Here is a 16,779-nt window from a genome sequence, read left to right as displayed (position 1 = left end):
CCTACACTATAGCTCACGGCAATGCCAGATCCTCAACCCACTGAGCATAGCCAGGGATCAAACCCTCGTCCTCATGGATACTAGTTGGGTTCATTGCTGCTGAGCCACCGACAGGAGCTCCCATCCTCATTCCTTCTTGGTTAGCTTCTTCTTCACTCTCCTCTACCATGTGATCCACACCCTGGAAGCCGGACAGTCCTGGTAGAGAGGTTCTCACCCCTACTTCCAGAAGAAGTTCCAGGGCAGGCTCTGACTGTCCAACTGGGACAGATGCCTATCTCTGAACCATGCACTGACACCACCTGGGACCTGGAGGGAGGGAGGGGGCAGTGCTGGCCAAACCACAAGGATGGAGACTGGGGGAGAGGCAGTGCCCCAAGGCCACACCAGGGAGGTAAGGCCTGAGGCCTTGGCCAAGGCTCTGGATGCCCCGCCCACCTTTCCTGGGCAGAGGGCATCTGGATGCAAGAACCTGCCACTCTCTCTGATGGCTACGTCTGCCCACCCTGCCCTGTGAAGGGCAGGCTGGGAGGGCCTGGGAGTTAACCCCCAGGAGCAGCCCTCACTGCAGTGAATGAATATAGGCTTCTAAGTGCCCCGGTTCCCCACTAGCGTTGGCCAACTCCGAGCTCCTCTTTCCACCGCCCTCCCCACCAGGAGGTCCCAGGGGTTGAGCCGGGTCGGTGGTCCACAGAGGGAGCTGCTCACCCATGTGCTGGGTACGCGCTGCCTTCCCTTCCCCACCTCACTGTTCTGTCCCCCAGCAGGGCTTCCTGGGGTCACTCCCCAAATAAACTACCTGCCCCCACATCTTTATGTAAGGTTTTGCTGTGGGGGGACCCAGCCTAGGACAGGAAGGTACTAAAAGAAGAGAGACTGGAGGTTGGACAAAGATAAATACCTGCCGTGACACATTTTTAAAAAATCCATGGGCCACAGGGAGGGTGAAAGTGGGCAGGACTCACACTGCCCATTGTGTCCCAGGGACCCTCAGGCACAGACCCTCCCAGGTATTGCTGGGCCGCTTCTGGCCTGGAGTCCACTAGACATAGCGCTGTATGTCTAGCACAGCTAAGAACAGAGATGCCCTTGGTGGAAGACAGAGCCTTCAGGGCAAGGGTTTCCAAAGCCCGCTGACTCGGGACCCCTGGGGGTGCTCTCTGTAAATCCCTGGACCCCCCTCCCCCTGAGCTTCTGACTCCGTGGGTCACTCTTGGGGAACATGTTCAGACTGGCAGCTGGGCTTCGGAGCTGTCTTAGGAATATACCAAAGTGAGTCTGAGGTGCCTGGGAACTTGGCCGAGCTCTGTCACGATTTCATATCCATGAACACAAGCAGCAAAATATCAAAGCAGCCCAGGGGCTCATTAAAAAGAAAGAAGAATACAAAACTTCCAGGTGGAGATGAAACACAAGGTCCTTGGAGGAACACGACACTCTGGCTATTTGTTTCTGGAAGGAGGAATAAAAACTTCCTGCACTGCTGGTGGGAATGTGTGTTGGTGCAACCACTATGGAGAAGAGTATGGAGATTCCTTAGAAGACAAAATATATGATCCAGCAATCCCACTCCTGGGCATATATCCAGACAAAACTATAATTCAAAAAGATACATGCACCCCTAAGCTTGTAGCAGCACTATTCACAATAGCTAAAACATGGAAACAACCTAAATTTCCATTGACAGATTCATGGATAAAGATATGCTGTATATACACAATGGAATACTACTCAGCCATAAAAAGGAAGTAATGCCATTTGCAGCAACATGGATGCAACTAGAGAGTCTCACACTAAGTGAAGTCAAAAAGACAAATACCACATGACATTGCTTATATGGAGAATCTAAAATATAACACAAATGAACCCATCTACGAAACACAAACAGATGACGGACATGGAGAACAGACTTGTGGTTGCCAAGGAGGAGGGGCAGAGGGATGGACTGGGAGTTTGGGATTAGCAGGTGCAAACCAGTATACATAAGATGCATAAACGAGGTCCTACTGTGGAGCACAGGCAACTACATTCAATATCCTATGATAAACCATAATGGAAAAGAATATTTAAAAACTATATATATATATACACACACGCACACACATATATATGTATAAATGAATTACTCTGCTGTACAGCAGAAATTAACACAACATTGTGTATCATCCATACTTCAATTAAAAGAAAAAACCTACAGCATTTGCCTGGATCTTTGGATGAGGGGCGGTCAAGTCCCTGGACATGCTGTGACAGCCACCCCCTCCTCCCTGGTCAGGATCCCAAGACAGGGGCTGAAGGAGGAGGTGGAACTTAGCGGCTTGGTGAGGGTACTGTGGGCTGATGGGTTCACCAGAGGCCTGATCAGATGTGCCCCAGAACACCAACAGACTTTGGCCTGAGGCACCTACCAAAACGGCCAATGCCTACAGCGTGCAGGCTGGCATGGTGGCTCTCCACTCCCCCATCTTCAGGGGAGACACAAAGACACACACCCGCAGAAGCCTGCCTGCGGGAACGTGGAGGCTGGGAGCTGGCCTGTGACATTCATGTCTCTGAACCAAATTCTTCCTACTTTTTTTTTTTTTTGGCCGGTGGTTGCGGGGGAGGCTGCGCCAAAGTTCCCAGGTCAGGGATTGAAACTGAGCCATAGCAGGGACACCGCTGAGTCTTTAACTGCTAGGCCACCAGGGAACTTCTTTTTTTAATTTTAATTAATTTATTACTTATTTATTTTTAGGGTTGAACCTGTGGCATATGGAAGTTCCCAGGTTAGGGGCTGAATTAGAACTGCGGCTTCGGAGTTCCCGTCGTGGCGCAGTGGTTAACGAATCCGACTAGGAACCATGAGGTTGTGGGTTCGGTCCCTGCCCCGGCTCAGTGGGTTAAGGATCCGGCGTTGCCGTGAGCTGTGGTGTAGGTTGCAGACGCGGCTCGGATCTTGCGTTGCTGTGGCTCTGGCGTAGGCCTGTGGCTACAGCTCCGATTCAACCCCTAGCCTGGGAACCTCCATATGCCACGGAAGCGGCCCAAGAAATGGCAAAAAGACAAAAAAAAAAAAAAAAAAAGAACTGTGGCTGCCAGCCTATACCACAGTCACAGCAACACCAGATCTGAGCTGCGTCTGAAACCTACACTGCAGCTTGTGGGAACACCAGATCCTTAACCCAGTGAGCAAGGCCAGGGATCGAACCTGCATCCTCATGAATACTAGTCAGGTTCTTAACCGCTCAGCCATGACAGGAACTCCAGGGAACTTCTCTTTTTTTAAAAAAAAATGCTTGATATTCTCTTGTGGTGCAGTGGGTTAAGAATCCAGCGTTGTCTCTGCAGCAGCTTGGGCCACTGCTATGGCCAAGCCGCTGCTGTAGCAAGGATTTGCTTCTTGGCCAAGGAACTTCCACATGCTGAAGGTGCAATCAAAAAAAATATTTCTTTTAATTTAAAAGAAATTTCAAATGTTTTTGGTCACAGCATGCAGCAGCTGATGTGGGAATCTCAGTTCCTAGACCAGGACTCAAACCCAGGCTGCATCGGTGAAAGTGCTAAAGTCCTAAAGACCTGGAACTCTCCCTTTCTAAAGTGAAACCACATGCTCAGCTGCAGTGATAGCTCAGTCAGCCTCCTGCACACATGCCCTATGCAGCTTTTCTTCAAGGGGTTATGCTTCAAGAAGCCTCATGTGCTTCTATCTCAGAATCCCTGTCTCCACCTTGAACCCAAGCCTGAGCCACCCTCCTGGAGGATGAGACACCACGCAGACCAGATCTACATCCTCAGCTGTGGCCACCCCCGACCAGGTCCCAGCTGGCCCCTCAGCTGATCGCAGACACAAGAGTGAGCCCAGATGGAAACAGTGACCCTAACCCAGATCAACAGACTCACCCAGCTGACCCTAGAATCACAAGAAGCAATTATTTTCCAAGAGAAGCAATGACTTTTTGTTTGTTTGTTTGAAGGGCCGCGCCTGTGGCATATAGAGGTTCCCAGGCGAGGGGTCAAATCAGAGCTGTAGCTACGGGTCCACGCCACAGCAACGCAGGATCCAAGCCGGATCTGAGACCTACACCAGATCCTTAACCCACAGAGTGAGGCCAGAGATCGAACCTGCAACCACATGGTTGCTAGTCGGATTCGTTTCCACTTGTAAATAATGGGACCTCCTGGTTGTTTTAAACTACCAGTTTGGGGCCAGTTTGTTGGGCAGCACTATGCAAACCACTACAGTTATCATCCAAGAGGAAGGTGCCCGCAGATCCCATCCTCGGTGAAAGCCCCCTGCCTGCTTCGCAGGCGATCCCCTCCCGCCACATGCCCACATGGCCTTGTCCTCGTGTGCACATGTGCCCGTGCGGGAGAGTGCTCTCGCGTTGCTTCCTCTTCTTATAAAGACACCACGCTCATCACATCATCTAAACCTAATTTAAATAAGCCAAAGCCCCCACCTCCTAATACCATCATACTGGGGGGGTGGGGCGTCAATATGTGAATTTGGGGGGACACATTCAGCCTGCAACGTGCATGGATCTGAGGATCTGATGGAAGCAGCAGCACCGCCCCCACTTCCCCCCCTCCTGAGAAGCTGCTAAACATTCACGCGGCAGGCTGTCCCCAGGCACTTCCTGAAGACCCTTTGGGGCCACAAGTTACAAACTCTAATACTCACAGGGATGCAGGTCACAGGCGAGGGAAGCCGGTGGCTGGGGCTCCGAGGAGCTGGAGGAGGCGAAGCCAGAAGGGACCGCGATTCTGAGCCGGCAGACCACTTGCTTGCGGCCTTGAGAGGGCGCCAGCTCGGGCTGCGAGCTCTCTTTCTTCTCACGAGAAACCAGAAACCTGGAGTTGTTACGCTCCTGAATGTACTAGTTTGGTCACTTAAAATACAGTGTGGACTTAGCCTTTTTCCTTCCAGCGTGGCCCAGGCGCCCGAGCCACCACCACCAGGGAGCTCGCGAGACTTGTGGACTCGCGGCCCTGCCCCAGGCGGGAATCCGAGGTTTAACAAGCCCTCCACGTGGTTCCAGTGCCTTTAAGTGAGAAGATGCCCCCCCCCCCACCCCGCCCCATTGAACAACACAGACCAGGGAGCTGGAAGTTCCCTGTTGTGGCTCAGTGGGTTAAGGACCCAACACAGTGACCATGAGGATGTGGGTTCCATCCCTGGCCTTGCTCAGTGGGTTACAGATCTGGCCCCAGCCTGGAATTCCCATATGCTGCAGGTGCAGCCCTCAAATGGAAAAAAAAAAAAAAAAAACCAACAGGGAGTTGGATGTGTCCTCTGCTGCCCGCTTACAACCCCTAGGCAGCCCCACCTGTCAAGACCTAGGCCGGCCTCAAGTCCGCAGTTCCGAATTCAGAGGGTGCTCATCCTTGGATTGTATCAATTTATTCAAGTGGTAGAAAAACCCTCTTGGCAGTAGAGCCTGTAAACATGATTTCACCCCTCTTCCCTTCTAAGGATCTTCCCTTGACAGGAAACAGAATTCTAGTTGGCAAATTCAGTGATGAGGTCTGTAAAAAAAGGGTCCTGTGATGTGGCCGTTGCCCCTTCAATCCACCGGGTCCGAGGGGGCTGGCTGGACCCTGCACTTGGCCATGGCTCAGTCATGACAAGTTCCATTCACTGGCAGCCCCGTCCCAGGAGGCTGGAGGCTCTTTGGCAGTGGGGCAGGCCCTGGGGGATGGGCCTCCGAGCAGCAGACACAGGCAGGCGGGGAGGGAGGCAGTCTCTCCAGGAAGCGCTGGACTACTGGGGTGGCATGTGCCACGGCAGGCGTCCGGGTGAGGTGCTGAGGCACAGGTGCTGTCAGGAAACCACCCAGATGGTCAGGGCCTGGCACTTCCCCTGCAGAAGCCGGAGCTTGTGGAAACAAGCCCTCAAAACAGGCTGTGATGGGTAGCCGGAGGCTTCAGTCCTTGAAGGGATTACAGGTGTCACCTGGCTGCTCCTTCTCAACGGCCAGGAGCTCCCCATTCGTCTCCTGCAGCGGGTGGTAGGCGTAGGCCCCGACCAGATGCCGGCTCCGCTTTGCCCTTGACCCAAGGAACAAGGACACGTTCGCAGCCATGCTGATCAGCAGAAGGAAAACCAGGGCCAAGGTGAGGGCCAGCCAGGTGGTCCTGTGGGCAAGAGAGAAGCCCCGACTGGGGATGATGTTTGGTGACTCAGGCTGGGGTGTGCTGCAAGGGCCCAGGGTCCAGGACTGTGCAGGGACCGTCAGGAGCAAACGGGGCTGGGTGGGGGTAGGCACTCCACGCCTGTTTGGAGCAGCAGCAACAGTTCTCATGTGGGACAAAGGCCAGCACTGCCACATCTGATCTTTCAAGAGAAGCCGTGAAAAGATTTTTACGTGACTGTTACCGATTTTCAGATGTTGCTAGTAAATGATACTTTTAACTGCTCAGGCCAAATGCAATAGTTTGGGATCTCGTCTGCCCTGGGAAGCAGGGGTTTGTGTCTTGTGCTCCCAGGGATGCTGCCCACAGAGACCGGGCTCCCTCCAGGGTCCTCAAAGCAGACAGAGCAGGGAGGACCCACACCGCTCCTCTAGGCAGGGAGCTGGTGGGGGGGATGGATGGGGTCCTTCAATGATCTTTTTTCCTACACAGTCTTTGCCTGAAGCCCTCAGCCCCAAAGAGGACACAAACAGGAGTTCCCGCCGTGGTGCAAAGGGATGGGCAGCCTGTCTGGAGCACCAGGACACGGGTTCGATCCCTGGCCTGGCACAGTGGATTAAGGGTGGAGCATTGCCTGAGAACTCCATATGCTGCAGGGCAGGCGGGGGGGGGGGGGGGAAGCAGACTGCCAGACCCCTCAGCCTGCCACAGCACCCCTCCTTTGCTCTAGTTCTACATGGTCTCATACCCAAGGAACCTCAGCTTGGGGTGTGGGGCTCCAGGGGGCCACCATCCCTGCTTTCTGCGTTTCTCAGCATGCTTCCAGGATTTTCCTCTGGGCTGCACTCAAGTTATGGGGTCAGGACCTACAGGAGGGACCCAGGATCTGCATCTGATGAGCTCCCAGGTGCTGCCTCCAAGACAAGGTCGAGGGGCTCTTCGTTCATGCCCATGCCCGTTCCCACCTGAGGGGGTGGGGCTGGCACCCAGGGCTGGGTTATGGGCGGTGAGAACCATGGGAAGTGGTTCTTCCTCCAAGAGTTTCTTTGGGCTCCCAGACCGACTACCTCAATTCTTGCACCCAGATACTTTTTCTTTTCAGGGTCACACCTGCAGCACAAGGAAGTTCCCAGGCTAGGGATCGAATCAGAGCTGCCGCTGCCAGCCTACACCACAGCCACAGAACACCAGATCTGAGCCATGTCCGTGACCTGTGCCACAGCTCATGGCCACATCAGATCCTTAACCCACTGAGCCATGATGGGAACTCTGCCCAACTCTCTATCTTACTGTCTTCGTCTTTTTAGAGCTGCACCCACGGCATATGGAGATTCCCAAGCCAGGATTCAAAATGGAGCTGTAGCTGCCAGCCTCTGCCACAGCCATGGCAATGTGGGATCCAAGCCCTGTCTGTGACCTACACCACAGCTCATGGTGACACCGGATCCTCAACCCACTGAGCAAGGCCAAGGATTGAACCTACATCCTCATGGATGCTAGTCAGATCCATTTCCTCTGAGCCATGACGGGAACTCCCCAACCCTTTAATACACCCCTTTGCACTAGAAAACAGAGATAAAACCTCCAAGATAAGGCCTGAGCACATGGGGGTGCCCAAGAATGAAGTGAATTCCTCAGGGCTTCACGCTTCTGCACTGGGAACAGAGAAAAGCAGCCCACAACCTGCTCCATCAGTTCCACTGGGTTGGTGGCTGGGGTCCTTCTCAGCATCTCCCTGGATGGTTCAGGTGGCTGCAAGCATTAGCTGGGACTCTTTGTGTGCTTATGTGGGAGAAATGTCACATGGTGCCCAGCTGCCACCCCCCAGCCCCGCCCAGTCCCTGAGCAGAGATCACACCTCCTCTCTCCTGCCCCAGCTCCCACCAAAGCACCCACCTGGTGGAGACAGAGAGCTCTTCTGTCTTCAGGGTGGCCCCGGGAGGCGGGAGACACTGCTTCACTGCAAGATGCCAGGGAGAGGCTGAAGGTGGGGAGGGGAGGGGAGGGGTCTGCCCGCTGCTGCCCTGGAGGGCCCGGGAGCTGTACCTTGGGAGAGGAGGCTGTTCAGTGTGGGTGACCAGGTGAGGCTGCAGTTGCCTGTCTGCGGGTCACAGGGACACTGGTGCTCACACTTGCAAGGGCTCTGGCAGCCTGGCCCGTACCAGCCGAGGGGACACTCTGTGGGGAGAAGGCAGAAGGACATGGGTGAGGCCTTGGGGGCGGGGCTCTCTCTGCGAGGCCAGCATGGGCCCCGGTGTGTGCAGAGCTGGGCTGACACAGAAGCGCCCCAGGCGGGGCTCCCTCCCTGCTGATGCAAGGGCCATCCAGCTTACCCTGCACACACGTGTCTCCAGTGAAGCCAGGGGGACAGGCACAGGTCCCCTGTATGGGGTCACAGGTGGCTCCATTATGACACTGGCACTTCTTGGCACAGTCCTCCCCAAAGAAGCCGTTGGTGCAAGCTAGGATGGGGGAAGGGGGGCGGTCTTTGCAAAATCCAGTCTTGCGCCACCCCAGGCCTGGGCCAACAGGATGGCAAACACACCCAAGTGGCCCCACAGGTTCAGGCATTCTCCCTACAGCTTGTTCCAGAGAACTTGCTATGCGGCAGGCCCTGGGGCTGCGCCCTCGCCAACTTCCGGTCTGGCAGGACAGGCCGCCAGCGAGCCAGAAAGCAGGTATCAAAGGACAATGAGGACACAGGTGGGAGGGACCAGACCCAGGGTGGCGGCAACAGAGCACGGAGGGAGGGGGTGGGGCGGGGAGGCTTTCGAGGACACTGAGGCTGAGACTTGGAAAGCATGGTGATGCTGGAGCACCTGGGGCCTGGAGGACCAGCCAAGGAGTTCAGACTTCTCTCTTAGCGCCAAAGAAAGCCACTGCAGCATTTAAGCTGTGGATGGCTGTAGTGGACTGAACTGTGTCCCCCTGCGAAGACACACTCTCACCCCCAGAACCTGTAAGCTCATTTGGAAAAAGGGTCTTTGCAGACGTAAGTTAGGGATCTCGGGATGAGAACACCCTGCATTGAGGGTGGACCCCAAATCCAGTGGCCTGGGATCCGTGTAAGAAGGCGGAGAGGAAGCCTGGACACGGAAGAAAAAGCTGTGCTGGTGAAGCCAGAGGCAGGGACCAGGGTGATGCAGCCATAAGCCAAGGACTGCAGGAGCCACCAGGAGTGGGGAGAGGTAGAAGGGACCCTCCCCTAGAGCCTTCAGAGCAAGTCTGGCCCTGCTGACCCCTTGATTGCGGAGTTCTAGCCTCCAGAACTGGGAGAGAATGAAGTACTGCCGTTTTAAGATCCTGTTTGTGGAATCGGCTGCAGCAGCCCCAGGACACTAACTCGCTGATTCACGCATGAGACACAAATAACAGGCAAGAGGCAAGCGACCTGCAGCCCAAGAGGCAGGCTCGCCCGCTGCCAGGCTCCCCCTGTCCCGTGTGCCTGGGGGGTCAGGGAGGAGGCTGGCCCAGTGGCTTTTACCTTCACTGCAGTTGGACCCTGTCCATCCAGCTTCGCAGCGGCAGCCGGCTGCCAAGACAAGACCGAGAAGGCCAGGTGAGGGCCCGGGCAGGGCGGCGGCAGCGAGAGGGGGGCGCCCGGGCTGGAGCTGCCTCCCACAGAGCCCCACTCACTCTCCGTGCAGAGCCCGTGCTGGCTGCAGTTGGCGGGGCCACAGTCCAGCTCGTCGCAGGCAGCGCCCCGCCAGAAGCTCCCCACGCACTGGCAGTGCCCCTCCACACAGGTCCCATGGCCGCTGCAGTCAGGCGGCTGGCAGCGGGGCTCGTGCACGCACACCACAGTGGACACGCTGCGGGGACAGCGCCACATGTTGTCCTGGCTGCGGGAGACAGGAGAGTGAAGCAAGCCTGAGGTGCTGGCCCGCAGAAACCCCTCAAAGCGCCCGCTGCATCCCTGAGGGCTGCCTCTCCCTGCCTCTCTCCGCTGTGCCTTCTCCGGCCTCTTAGAAGGTCTTCCCATCCCCATGATCCCTTTCATCCCAGGGCCTTTGCACGTGCTGGGTGTTTTTTGTTGTTGTTTTTTTTTTTTTTTTTTTTTTTTTTTTGCTTTTTAGGGCCGTACTCGTGGCATGTGGAGGTTCCCAGGCTAGGGGTCCAATCAGAGCTGTAGCTGCTGTCTGTGACAACCATAGCAATGCCAGATCTGAGCCACGTCTGTGATCTACACCACAGCTCAGGACAATGCCGGATCATTAACCCACTGACCGAGGCCAGGGATCAAACGTGCATCCTCATGGATACTAGTCAGCTTTTCCTCCGCTGCACCACAACGGGAACTCCCTGCGTGTGCTGTTCTGTACCCACTCCCACCCAGCAGCTGCCTCCTCATCCTCCAGATCTCAGCCATGCTTCACTATCCCCAGGTCTCTCCTGATCAATCACCCCCTTCCATCCGCCTGGGCGGAGCGGGCATGTATACTTCCTGGAAGGAGCGAGAAGCGGGGGTCTCGGTGCCCCCTGCTCTCTGCTGAATCCCCAGGGCCTGGCACATAGTAGGCACTCAATATTTGTGAATGAGATCGTCAGGGACAGGCCTGGCCTCGAACCTCAACAAGGGGGCTGTGGTAGGCTTACCAGTGATCAGACGGGTAACTGGCCAAGGTCCCGTTGAGCACGAAGGTGGCGGAGCCCCCTCCGTCCAGGTTGATGGCGTTAACCACGTCCTGTTTCAGCAGGAACTCTGCCATTTCCCACAGGTTGATGCTGCAGCACAAGAGCGGTGTCGCTGACCACAACATGGCCGTTTTCTGGTTGACAGTCTTACTTTCCATGGTGGGGGCGGTATCACACACCCACTGTGGCAGGCAAATTTCTGAATGGCCCCCTAAAGGTGTCCCCCTTTCAGTCCCTGAAGCTCTTGACTACAACCAGAGATCACTCTCATGACTGTGTTATGAAACGAGGCACAGCCATCCATAAATGGGGACACTGTCCTGGATTATCTGGGCGGACCCAATGGAATCAGAAGAGCCCTTAGAAGCTCAGGACGTTCTCAGGCTGGGGGCAAAAATGGAAGTGAGAGAGATGGGAAATACAAGGGGGTTAGATGGATTCAACACACTTCTGCAGCTTGAAGGAGGAACATTGGTGGCCTTAGGAGTGGAGAGGCTCTGCTGACAGCCAGCAAAGGCATAAAGCCCTCAGTCCTACAATCGCTGCATCCTGCCAACCTGAATGAGCCAGGAAGAGGAGTCTTTCCCAGAAGCTCCAGATGAGCACCCTGCCTGGCCAGCAGCTGGACTCTGGTCTGTGGGACTCCAGGAACAGAGAACCCAGGTGAGCCCTCCCAGACTGCCGACCTCTAGAGTGATGTATGATCTAATAAATTAGTGCAGCCTGGGCTAGTTTGTTACACAGCAACAGCAAACTAGCACACTCACTTTACAGAGGAGAAAAGAGCAGCTCAGAGAGAGCAAGGGACTTGTCTGTGGCCACAGACCTAGCCGCTGGTTGAGCTCGGACTGGAACTGAGTCACCTCCCTGCTACCATTGTGATACTTTGCTTTCACCCCAACCACAGCTCAGAGATGAGGCCCTAAGTTGGGGAGACTGAGTGCTAGTGTATGGAAGATGACGAATTCTTAGAAGTGGGACAGACCTAGGGACCCTCTACTGGTGGGAAGATCCCCAGGGGATGGCTGGGGGTCAGAAGAGCAGCTGCTGGTGGGGTGAAGTTCCTCAGAGCAGGACTCAGCCCTGGCCAAGAGACCCTGGCTCACAGCACTCACCCCCGCTGCTCTGTCTGCCCGTCCACATGGAAGAGCACCAGCTGCCCCTTCCGGTCGTGGCCCACAGCTGTCCGGGCCGATATCACGTTTATAAATTTGCTGAAGGAACCTGAGGGAGAGACAACCTAGCTGAGCACCCAGGCTTCAGGAGGCTTTCTGGGCTCTGCCCACTACTTCCTGCCAGTCCAACACCACTCTCCACCTCCAGTCTATGCAGCCAGCTCTCCCTGCCTCCCCTGCCCCATCCCAGTCATCTCTACAGAGTAGCCAAAGGGCTCTTCTTCAGTGTCGATCAAGAAACATCAGCCTCCAAATGACAACGCTCCAACAGTCTCCCATGTCCTTAAAAAAAATCCAAATGCCTTACCAAGGCCTGGCATGACCTCCCTGACCTGCTTCTTCTACCATATCTCCTGGGGGCACCCTAACCCCCTCAACACCTGCAGCCACCATCTGCTCCTTCTGACCAGACTGTGCCTCTCCTTGGCTCCTCCCATGGCTTGCTCCTTCTGACTTCAGTCACCTCCTCCATGTGCCTTCCATGATTGCAGGGTCTCAAAGAGTCCATTTCCTGAAGCTGCTGCTGTGGCCTAGCAGGTTAAAGATCTGGCGCTGTTCTGCAGTGGTGCCAGTTCAATCCCCCGCCCGGAGCAGGGGGTTAAGGATTGGGTGTTGCCATAGCCGTGTAGGTCACAGCTGCACCTGGGAACTTCCATATGCCGTGGCTGCAGCCAAAAAAATAAAATAGCCTTTTTCCACATCAGGGCCAATGGCATCCCTTCCCTATCCCAGCATTCCACATCCCAGTGGTTCTCAAACTGGAACATCAATCAGAATCACCTGGGAGGCTCCTTAGAGCACACACTCTTGGGTCTCACCCCCAGGGATTCTGATCCTGTAGTTCTGGGGTGCAGGGGAGAGAGGGAGGAGGAGGGCAGGTGCTGAAGTTGTGCATTTATAACAAGCTCCCGGGCAATGCTGATGCTGCTGGTCCATAAACAACTTAGCGACACTTCTCTATTCCCTTGCCCATGCGCCTTTCCTCCAACTTTATTTTTCTTTCTTAGCACTTAGCCCTTCTTTTCAGCATACTCTATATTTATTTTCCCCCTCATATGTTCCACGAGAGCACAGATCTTATCTGTCTTAATCCCCACTGATTCCCCAGGACCTAGAATAGCACTTGCTGAAAAACTACACCTCCCTGGCCAGTCCTGCTTCTCAAGCTGTTGCCAACTCCCCCGCCCTTCACCCACATCTCACTGCAAGCAATGCCCCCTTCCCCACCTGTCTCCTGTGTCTCGTCACACTCAGCCGCCTGACTCTCATTGATGTGGATACTTCCATTGCGAATCAGCCACACGACCCCACTCAGCAGCTGCACAAAGGGGTTCTCAGTGTCCAGAACCTCCTCTTCAGACAGGTACCTGGACACAGGGAAGGCAGGAGATGAGATTCATCCAACAGCAGTGGCAGCCCCACCCCTGGTCTGGCTACTCGATCCCTCCTCATGGCCCAGGAACCTGCCAGGAACTGGAAGCAGCCTTTACAAATAATCTACACATCCCAGTCAACACTTCATTTAACAGAAACAACCATTCCCAACAGGTCTCAAGTCCACCTATGGTGGCCCTCAATCTCTCAGGCTGTCACTCCAACCAAACTACCACTTGATGCCTGAAACAGCCTCTTAATTGGTCTCCTTGCTTCTACTATGACCTCATGTCCAGTCAGAGTAAGCTTTTAAGGAGGAGTTCCCGTCGTGGTGCAGTGGTTAACGAATCCGACTAGGAACCATGAGATTGTGGGTTTGATCCCTGCCCTTGCTCAGTGGGTTAAGGATCCGGTGCTGCCATGAGCGTGATGAAGGTTGCAGACGTGGCTTGGATCCTGTGTTGCTGTGGCTCTGGCGCAGGCTGGCGGCTACAGCTTTGAGTAGACCCCTAGCCTGGAAACCTCCATATGCCGCAGGAGTGGCCCTAGAAAAGGCAAAAAAAAAAAAAAAAAAAAAAAAAAGTAAGAGTAAGCTTTTAAATAACCAGAGTCAGGAGTTCTCTTGTGCAGCAGGTTAAGGATCTGCCGTTGTCACTGCAGTGAAGCAGCTTCGATCTCTGGCCCGGGAACTTCCACCTGCCACAGCTGTGGCCAAAAATTAAAATAAATAACCAAAAGTCAGTTCTGTCCTCCTCTGATACTTTGCTCCTTCCTTCAGTCCCTCATACATACCAAACCCTTCTCTGCACCTCTCGCCTTTTCCTTCTGAGGCAATGCTCTTCCTCCAATTCTGACACTGGCTGACTTGTGATTAATCTTCAGATCTCAACTCAAAGGTTACCTTCTCAGATAAGCCAATCCTGATCACCTTCCCTAAATGTAACACTCTATTAACAATCAGTTCAACCTGTTCATGGCTTCACTGCACATATACAATTTGATTGATTGATTTTCCTGCCTTTTGTTTATTTTCTCTAGTCACGGGAGAGGTCCGTGAAGGCAAGGACCGTGTGCTTGTTCACAGCTACATCTCGGGGTACAGCACCGCTCGACACAAAGCAAGCGCTCCAAAATACGGGAACATGAATAAACTCTGTAAGGAAGGTATTACTGTTTCCATTCTGCAGATGAGGAAAACGGAAGCTGAGCTTGGTAAGGAGACCTGAACACGGACACAAGGCTACACTCCAAATCTCAGGCCCTCGGCCAGTGACAGTCCTGGGGCTCCCCGCCTCCTCACCCAGTGACGAGGGTCCCGTCGCGGCGGATCCCGAACTGCGCGTTCTGCAGCCCCTCGGCGTTCCCCACCAGCCGCCCGTCGCTCACAACGTTCCCCAGGCACTCGCCAGTGTCCATGCGGAAGAAGCCGCCGTTCTGAGCAACGCTGCAGCCGGCCTCCCGCGCAGTCTCTTCCACCGTCACGCGGCGCCTCGACGCGCAGCCGCCGGGTCCGCCAGGCTCCAGTACCGAGAAGGTGCGCAGGGGCTCGGCGGCCCGTGTCAGGTGGCCCGCAACTGCGCGGCCTGAAAAGTGTGAGACGAAAGTGCGCACTGAGGGGCCGCGGGCGCTGGGGGTCGCGGAGGATGGCAGCCAGCTCTCATGCTCTCGGCGGCCGGCGCGCACCCTTGTGCAGTCCCGGGAGAAGCGCGTGCGCGCACGGGGGTAAGGCAGCAGCAAGTCGTCGTCGCGGGAGGCCCTGCGAAGATAGGGCAGGCATGAGTTCCGAGGACTATGCCCCAGGCAAGGAGACTCCTGAACCAGACTTGCCCCCAAGAGTGGTACTCACCCTAAGCCGAGGTAGCCGGACGCCTCACCGAGGAAATGGCACAGCGCAATGAGGAAGAGAAGGCAGCGGCCTATGGAGGCCGCCATGTTGGACTTGGTTGCTGGTCACGTGGGCTCGCCCCACGTGACTCGGGTCCTCTGGCGGCGGCTTTTAGCCTGAAGTGCTTCCTTTCGTCGTTTATCGCGCGATCTCGTCTTGTTTGTATTTTTGTATTTTGTTCTGACGGGATGGTGGCGGGAGTTTTTATTTATTTGTTTGTTTGTTTGTCTTTTGTCTTTTTAGGGCCGCACCCACGGCACATGGAGGTTCCCAGGTTAGGGGTCTACTCGGAGCTGCAGCCTGCAGCCTACACCAGAGTCACAGCAACGCCAGGCAGATCCAAGCCGCGTCTGCAACCTACACCAGAGCTCATGGCAACGCAGGATACCCAACCCACTGAGCGAGGCCAGGGATCGAACCTTCAACCTCATGGTTCCTAGTTCGGATTTGTTTCCGCTGCACCACAAGGGGAACTCCGTGTTGGTTTTTTTTTGTTTGTTTTTGGGGTTTTTTTTGGGGGGTGGAGTTTTTTATGTTGAGTGAATTTCACGTTTAAGGAAAGTTGAAAAAGTGCTATAAGGAACACCTGTATACGTTTTATTTATCTTTACCAATTGTTACCGTTTGTATAAAGTATACATTTACCATGTATATAAAGTATATTTTTACTGTATATATACAGTATTGTGTGTATATATAGTATTACTGTGTAAAGTATTTTACTGTATGTATATTCATGTACCTTTTTTCAGAATCATTTGCAACCAGCCTGCAGACATTACGGCCTTTCACCTGAGCACTTCATGTATCTTCTGCCAACAGATTTTCTTACATAACCACAGGTCAAGTAAAATGAGCACATTTCACACTGATAGAGTTCTATTAACTAATCCACAGCTCACATTCACATGTTGCCAGTTGTCTCTATAATGCCCTTTATGGCTGGTCCAGGGTTAGGTGGCCTTTTGATGCCACTGTAATGCACAGGCCACCCAGGACACAGTACAAGTCTAATTGTCCTTTGGTGCCAAGAGTACTCAGGGCCAGGCAGTTGTTGGTTAAGAACCCAACCAGCTGAAGCTCTGATTCAAACCCCTAGCCCTGTAATTTACATATGCCACAGGTGCTGCAGAAAGAGAGAGAGAGAAAAAAAAAAAAAGGAGTTCCCATCATGCTCAGTGGTTAGTGAATCCGACTAGGAACACTGAGGTTGTTGGTTTGATCCCTGGCCTAGCTCAGTAAGGATCTGGTGCTGCCGTGAGCTGTGATGTAGGTCGAAGACACGGCTCAGATCCCGTGTTGCTGTGGCTCTGGCGTAGGCTGGCGGCTACAGCTCCGATTAGACCCCTAGCCTGGGAACCTCCATGTGCCACGGGTGCGGCCCTAGAAAAGACAAAAGGACAAAAAAAGAAGAGCATGCCAGGCCAGCCCTTTTCTGTCCACAGTGCCTGAGCAGAGGCCCCTCTTTGAGCCACTGTCAGGACACTGGGTGGAATAGTGTCTCAGTGACTCCCCAGATGAACACCCTCCTAGAACCTCAGAATCTGATCTTACTTGAAAACAGGATCTTTGCAGATGCGATTAGTGAAGACGAGG

General features: G+C 54.4%; 1 protein-coding gene across 7 annotated transcripts; it reads right to left on the bottom strand.

The window, feature by feature from the left end:
- Positions 1-5,366: 5,366 nt before the first annotated feature.
- Positions 5,367-15,254, bottom strand: NAGPA (N-acetylglucosamine-1-phosphodiester alpha-N-acetylglucosaminidase). 7 transcript variants are annotated; one of them, NM_001244574.1, is made up of 11 exons: positions 15,145-15,254; positions 14,599-15,054; positions 13,152-13,291; positions 11,865-11,973; positions 10,711-10,839; positions 9,751-9,956; positions 9,599-9,646; positions 8,448-8,576; positions 8,161-8,292; positions 8,011-8,074; positions 5,367-6,117 (listed from the first exon to the last, which is right to left on the bottom strand). In NM_001244574.1, exons 1-11 carry the CDS (start codon positions 15,228-15,230, stop codon positions 5,907-5,909), a joined length of 1,710 nt encoding a protein of 569 aa, NP_001231503.1. In that variant the 5' UTR covers positions 15,231-15,254; the 3' UTR covers positions 5,367-5,906. The 7 variants fall into 7 exon arrangements, with proteins under 7 accessions (NP_001231503.1, XP_005662210.1, XP_005662208.1 ...); XM_005662153.4 differs by having other exon boundaries at positions 5,368-6,311; positions 15,145-15,250; XM_005662151.4 differs by having other exon boundaries at positions 5,368-6,141; positions 15,145-15,250.
- Between the last annotated feature and the right edge of the window lie 1,525 nt (positions 15,255-16,779).

Source organism: Sus scrofa, chromosome 3 (assembly GCF_054392235.1).
Source record: "Sus scrofa isolate SSC_HxYL_T2T_F1_AM1 chromosome 3, Sscrofa_HxYL_maternal_Yorkshire_Landrace_v2.0, whole genome shotgun sequence".
NCBI lineage: Eukaryota > Metazoa > Chordata > Mammalia > Artiodactyla > Suidae > Sus > Sus scrofa.
Note: the sequence above shows the minus strand (reverse complement) of the source record. Positions and strands in the feature narration are given on the sequence as shown.